Source organism: Dipodomys ordii, unplaced genomic scaffold (assembly GCF_000151885.1).
Source record: "Dipodomys ordii isolate 6190 unplaced genomic scaffold, Dord_2.0 Scaffold33, whole genome shotgun sequence".
In the NCBI taxonomy this organism is placed as follows: Eukaryota; Metazoa; Chordata; class Mammalia; order Rodentia; family Heteromyidae; genus Dipodomys; species Dipodomys ordii.
The window spans coordinates 7298864-7305511 of NW_012267249.1; the positions used below are offsets into that span (position 1 = coordinate 7298864).

General features: G+C 50.3%; 1 protein-coding gene across 1 annotated transcript in view; it reads right to left on the reverse strand.

Moving 5' to 3' along the window:
- The window catches only part of Pomgnt1 (protein O-linked mannose N-acetylglucosaminyltransferase 1 (beta 1,2-)), a 14329-nt gene that overhangs the window by 3046 nt on the left and 4635 nt on the right, over positions 1–6648 (reverse strand). Inside the window, exons 6-16 of the mRNA XM_013016968.1 lie at positions 4296–4413; positions 4011–4109; positions 3717–3844; positions 3305–3375; positions 2753–2828; positions 2472–2555; positions 2342–2383; positions 2125–2183; positions 1565–1637; positions 1346–1474; positions 1140–1265 (exon numbers count right to left, since the gene is read on the reverse strand). Of these exons, the coding sequence (XP_012872422.1) occupies positions 1140–1265; positions 1346–1474; positions 1565–1637; positions 2125–2183; positions 2342–2383; positions 2472–2555; positions 2753–2828; positions 3305–3375; positions 3717–3844; positions 4011–4109; positions 4296–4413 (1005 nt within the window). The remainder of the gene's footprint in view (positions 1–1139; positions 1266–1345; positions 1475–1564; positions 1638–2124; positions 2184–2341; positions 2384–2471; positions 2556–2752; positions 2829–3304; positions 3376–3716; positions 3845–4010; positions 4110–4295; positions 4414–6648) is intronic.

The following is a 6648-nucleotide window of genomic DNA, read 5'->3' on the forward strand; positions in this document are numbered from 1 at the left end:
GAGGCCCTGGGTTCGATTCCTTAGCACCACATAAACAGAAAAAGCCAGAAGTGGTGCTGTGCCTCAAGTGGTAGAGTGCTACCCTTGAGCTAAAGTGCTCAGGGACAGCGCCCAGACCCAGAGTTCAAGCCACACGACTGACAAAAAAAAAAAAAAGAATAGAAATAATAAAGCTGGGTGCTGGTGGTTCACTTCTAGTTACTCAAGAGGCTGAGATCTGAGGATTGCAGTTCAAAGCCAGCCCAGGCAGGAATGTCCATAAGACTCTTATCTCTAATTAACCACCAGAAAACCAGAAATGGCACTGTGGCTCACAGTGCCCCTTCCAGCCTTTTCTGCTAATGTGGCTCTGAGGAATTGAACCCAGGGCCTTATGCATGCAAGGCAAGCACTGTACCACTGAGCCACCTTCCCAGCTCTGAAACAGGTCTTTTTATGTAGTCCACTTGGACTCAAACTCAAAGTACACCTTACTTCAGGCTCTCAAGTGCTGAGGTGGTCCCCACCATGCTCAACCCTTAGTGGGTAGTATTGCTGCCAGTCCCGGGGCTTGAACTCAGAGCCTGAGCACTGTCTTACAGCTTCTTTTTGCTCAAGGCTAGCACTCTACCACTAGAGCCACAATACCACTTGTGGCTTTTTCTGTTTATGTGGTACTGAGGAATCGAACCCAGGGCTTCATGCATGCTAGGCAAGCACTCTACCACTAACCACATTCCCAGCCCTAGGAAATATTTTTTTTCCCCTAACAGATTAAAAAAAAAAAAGAGAAGCTGTTTTGTTGTGGTGGCTCACTCCTATAATCCTAGTACTCAGGAAGCTGAGATCTAAGAATCACAGTAAGAAGCCAGCCCAGGCAGGAAAGTCTATAAGACTCTTATCTCCAATTAACCACCAAAAAAACAGAAAGTAGAATGGTGGTTCAAGTGATGGAGTGCTAGCCTTGAGCACAAAAGTTCAGAGACAGTGCGTAGGTTCTGAGTTCAAGCCCCAGAACTGGCACCAAAAAAAACTGTATAGATCAAAAAGAGGCAAAACCATAAAAAATTCCCTAAGCTGACATGGATAGTAAATGACAGAACTGGGACAGCTCTAGAACGCCTCTCACTGACCCCTGTACCACACAGTGCTCTACTCACATGGAAGTAGCCATTCATGTTGAGGCCCACAATGCCAAAGTGATAGGATCGGGAAACATCTGGGATTATGCACTCTCGACCCCGGCGTTGCTCGGGCATCCGCATCCACATGTCCCAGTCCCAAAGCTGAGGGGCACAGATTATGAAGGTTAAAAGTTCTGAGCTGATCGAGGACTCCTGCCCCTTCCCCCGACCCTGCTGGTTACCTTTTCTGGTGTAGGCCACTTGGGTTCAAGCTCCTCCTTATATAAAGATTTCCTGAGTACCCAGCCCAGGCCAGGCATGGTCTCTACACGGTACAGCAGAGCTGGATCCTCAGCTGTGTGTTCATATCCCTGGGGACAGGATCATAGGTCATTGTGGGAGGCCTTAGCTCTGGGCCTCCACCAACTATCTCCCCACTAACGCCTGGCTGCCCAGCCTACCTGGTCATTCCAGGCAGAGATGCAGTACAGACTGTCATCCTCCTCAAGCAGGTGGATGGATTGACTCAGGAAACTGAGAGAGTCGGGGTTCAAGAGGTCAGAGGGGGGCTGGGAAGGTGGCTCAGTGGTAGAGTGCTTGCCTCGCATGCATGAGGCCCTGGGTTCGATTCCTCAGCACCATATACACAGAAAAAGGAAGTGGCGCTGTGGCTCAAGTGGTAGAGTGCTCGCCTTGAGCTGAAGAGCTCAGGGACAGCACCCAGGCCCAGAGTTCAAGCTCCATGACCGACAAAAAAAAAAAAAAGGTGCTAAAAGATGCTAAAAGAGCTCGAGCAGGGGCTTAGGAGCCATGCCACCTCTCCCCAAATCCCCACCATCTCCATGCATTCTTTCTACCTTCTATACCTATAGCCTCCAGCACCTGCTCTCCTACCTGTGTTTGGGCTTTTCCCCCACTTTTTGAGCTCTCCAAACCACCTCTCCCCACCTTCTTCCCTGGAGATGTAGTCAAGCAGAGCTGCTCCACTTGGCTGACAGGCACACAGTGGTGGGCCCCTCACCTGAAAAAATCTACAGCAATGTCCAGGTCCTCTTCCAAAACCACAGCAAACTTGGCGTCCTATATGGGGGATGAGGGGACATCAAGAGTCTCTGAGGCCTCTTCCATATCCCAGTTTTCCAGATCAGGAGGATAAGGTGAGGGAGAGCCTGCTACGTAACAGAACTTATGCCAATGTTTCTGCTCCCTGGCCCAAGAATTCTATTGCAAGTACTCACCGGAAACAAGTTGAATGTGGCAGTGAGGCTGGCCTTGTAGTGCTGGGTGGGGAGTGGGAACAGGGCACATGAGATTTGGGGCAGAGGCTGGGGCCCACGTCTGTCCCTTCTCTCTTTGCCAGTCTGTTACCTGAGACACACGGGCATTCTTGATGCTGATGGGAGTGTGTTGGATGCCCCTCAGACCAAACAGCGCCACCACATCCATTGGTTCCTGGGGACATATCCGCTGGTCATCATGCGTGGCCGGCCACCTTCCCATCCACCTCTGCAGATCCCCAAATGCCAAGCCCTTCTTATTTCATACCCTTGCCCAAGCTGTCACCCTTACTGGTCCTCAGCAATCACTGCTGCTCAGTGCCATACCTTGTGCTCTGCTCTGCCCTAGGTGCCCACCAAAGCCACACTTACCTCATAGTAGCCGTCGATGAAGACTGTGATCATCTGTGGAGACACCCCCTGGGCTGAGAGCAGAGAGCGCAGCATCCTGGGAGGTCCAGGGAAGGGTTAGAGCCTCTGTCCACCCAACTAACCTATTATTTATTTATTTATATTTATTATTACTATTGTGTGTGCTTGTTTGTGCGCGCGTGCTGAACCTAGGCTTGAACTCAGTGCCTGGGTGCTATCACCTGAGCTTTTGTGCTCTACCACTTGAACCACAGTTTCACTTCTGGCTTTTTGGTAGTTGCAAAGAAGAGCCTCACAGATTTCCCTGCCCAGGTTGGCTTTGATCCAAGATCCTCAGATCTCAGCCTTTTGAGTAGCTGGCTAGGATTACAAGCACAAGCCACTGGCACCCAGCCCCAACTAATTTATAAATGGGCATGAATTCTCCATGCTCATCCACAAAGAAAAATGGGCCTCATAGCTGCTGCCTTTCTGCCCAGCTCAAGTTCCTCTTGCAGGAAGATGAGCTACGCATCCTCCCACTTGCTAGGCATTTCCCTGTTCCATGCTTACCTGTACAGGTAATTGGGTCGGTTCCCTGCAATGACAGCCACAGGTACGTTGAGGACCTTATTGTCTGGGAGCTGTGTGAGAAACAGCTTTTAGCACTAGCCTTAGTCCCCCTCCAACCCGGGATCCTACCTTAGGGAGGAGCTCTTGCTGTGGGAAGGACTCCAAATAGACAGGGAATGGGTACAGCACGGTTCCTGTGCTAGTATCTGCACATACTCAGCCCTGCTCCAACCCTAGGCCTCGCTCACACAGTCTACCTCTCTCCTAAACCTTGTCTTTCGGAGCTCAAAGTACAATCTGCAGTTTCTAGTATCTTCCCAAGCCAGGATAGAAAAAAAGCCCATGACAGACTGCCCCCAGGGTGCCTTGCTAAGCTGGAGGGAGTCCAAACCTCCTTAAGGCCTTAACTCACCGGGTCAGGGCTGAACTCAATGGGAGTGGGGTCCTTGCAGCTGCACACACTCCCATAGCCTTCAACTTTGCTGCAGAAGCGCCGGCGGCGGCGGTTCAACTCTGTGTCTGCCCAGTGGCACTCTGCCTCTGAGGGAGTTGATGATGGGGTTGACAGGATGGAAGCATGAGGCTACCTTGGTGTGAAAATCTCACCCCCACATACAATTAAAGGAATAAAACTCCAGGAAGAACGTTCGGGTGGCTACCCCCCTGTCCAGGATCTGCCCCAGAATCCAGCCCTCCCCAGGCTCACCTTCAGCTGAGCTCAGGGGTACATCAGTTTTGAGCAGGACCGGCTCTCCCCAGGAGGAGAGGGCAGGCGACTTAGAATGTTTCTCCCCAAGAACAGGACCTGGCAGGGAGGCAGGAATGAGGGATAATGAGGGGCTCAGGCTCCAGGATAGGGGCTTCTTTCCATCTCCCTCCTTATTGCCATTTACTCCTTTGCCACTAGCTCCTACATGGCCTCACCCCAGCCCACCCCTGGGGTCTACTCCTTCCTTGATACTACAAGGTGGACAGCCTCTGGTGGCGGTACCTCCTTTTCGTCCCACGAAGGCCCAGGTATCCCTCCAACCAAGGGCAGGGCCAGCCTGGCTGCCCAGGCTCCTCAGTAGCGCCTTGGCCGTGTCTTTGAGGTGGAAGGAGCCTTCATCCTGGGGCACGAGAGAAGGTGGTCAGCCTGACAGGTGGGATTTCATGAAACAAACCCGTACAAAGTACCAGCCATGTAGCCAGTACTGTGCTCAACTTTTTACCTAGCACATTGAGTGATCCCAAAAATCCTTTACTTGGGGCTGGGAAGGTGGCTCAGTGATAGAGTGCTTGTCTTGCATGCATGAGGCCCTAGGTTCGATTCCTCAACACCATGTAAGCAGAAAAAGCCAGAAATGGCGCTGTGGCTCAAGTGGTAGAGCACTAGCCTTGACCTGAAGAGCTCAACAACAACAACAAAATCCTGGGCTGGGAAGGTGGCTCAGTGGTAGAGTGCTTGCCTTGCATGCATGAGGCCCTGGGTTCGATTCTCCAGCACCATGTAAGCAAAAAATAAAAAGCCGGAAGTGGTGCTGTGGCTCAAGTGGTAGAAGCTGAGGGACAGCGCCCAGGCCCAGAGTTCAGGCCCCATGACCGGACCCAAAAAAAAAAAAAGGAATAACTGTAAACAACAACAAAATCCTTTACTTGCTATATTTCACAAAAAAAAAAAAGGCAGCCGGAGGCTGGTGGCTCACACCTGTAATCCTAGCTACTTAGGAGACAGAACTGAGGATTACGGTTTGAAGCCAGCCCAAGCAGGAAAGTCCGTGAGAATCTTGTCTCCAATTAACCACCCATAAAGCCAGAACTAGAACTGTGGCTCAAGTGGCTGAGTGCTAGCCTTGAGTTAAAAAACAGCTCAAGCCAGGCATCTGTGGCTCATGCCTGTAATCCTACCTACTCAGGAGGCTGAAATCTGAGGATCACAGTTCAAAGTCAGCACAGGCTGTCCGTGAGATTCTCATCTCCAATAAACTACCAGAAAGTGGAAGTGGTGCTGTGGCTCAAGTGGTAGAGTGCTAGCCTTTCACTGAAGAGCTAAGGGACAGTGCCCAGACCCAGAGTTCAGGCCCCAAGACCACAAAAAAAAAAGAAAAAAAAATTAGAAGGGGCTGGGAAGATGGCTCAGTGGTAGAGTGCTTGCCTTGCATGCCTGAGGCCCTGGGTTCAATTCCTCAGCACCACATAAGCAAAAAGAAAAAAGCCAGATGTGGCACTGTGGCTCAAGTGGTAGAGCGCTAGCCTTGAGCTGAAGGGCTGAGGGACAGCGCCCAGGCCCAGAGTTCAGGCCCCAAGACCGGACCCAAAAAAAAAAAAAAGGAGGAGGAGGAAGAAGAAGAAGAAGAGGAGGAGAAAAAAAGAAAGGAAAGAAAAGCTCAGGAAGACGGGCATCTGTAATCCTAGCTACTCAGGAGGCTGAGGATTGTGGTTTAAACTCAGCTTGGGCAGGAAAGTCTGGGAGACTCCTATCTCCAATTAACCACCAGAAAACCAGAAGTGGTACTGTGGCTCAAGGGGTAGAGTGCTTGCTGGTTTGAGCTGAAGAGCTCAGGGTCAGTGCCCAGGCTGAGTTCAATCCCCATGACTGACCAAACAAAAAAAAAAAAGGGGTGGTGGGGAGAGAAAGAAAATGGAAGATCACTCAGATAGTAAGTCCTTATCAGGTGTAGATCAGGTAGGATCCCAATTCCCAGCCACCTTCCCACCCTCTTTTCCCACCATTCTCCTTTTCTGCTCTAGCTCCCTTGACATCTTTGGTGTTTCTTAAACATACCAAGCACAACCCCCTTTGAGGCCTTTGCACTTGCCATTCTAGAAATTTCTACCTACAATGTTCTTCTGCCAGAGGGACACTTGGCTCACTCCTTTTTTTTGTCCTCACTCCTCTGCTCACATATTATCTCCTGACAGAGACCCAGGTCCTTTTCTACAATGCAAAACCATTCCATCCTCTTGCTTTATTTTTTCCTTCATATATCATTTCCTGATATTGTTAAGCTTATTCATTTATTTGGTAGTTTTTTGTTTATCTTGCCAGCTACAATGTAAAGTCCATGGGAACAAGGACTCTCTCTCATCTCCTAATATTTTTCAGCACCAAAGCATGCCTTGTTCACAGTAGATGCTCAGTGTTTCTGCTGGGCCGATGGTTATATCTGTAGTCCTGACTACTCAGGAGGCTGAGATCTGAGGATTGCAATTCAAAGCCAGCATGGGCAGAAGAGTCTGTAAGATTTTTTTTTTTTTTGGGTCCGGTCATAGGGCCTGAACTCTGGGCCTGGGCGCTGTCCCTCAGCTCTTCAGCTCAAGGCTAGTGCTCTACCACTTGAGCCACAGCACCACTTCTGGCTTTT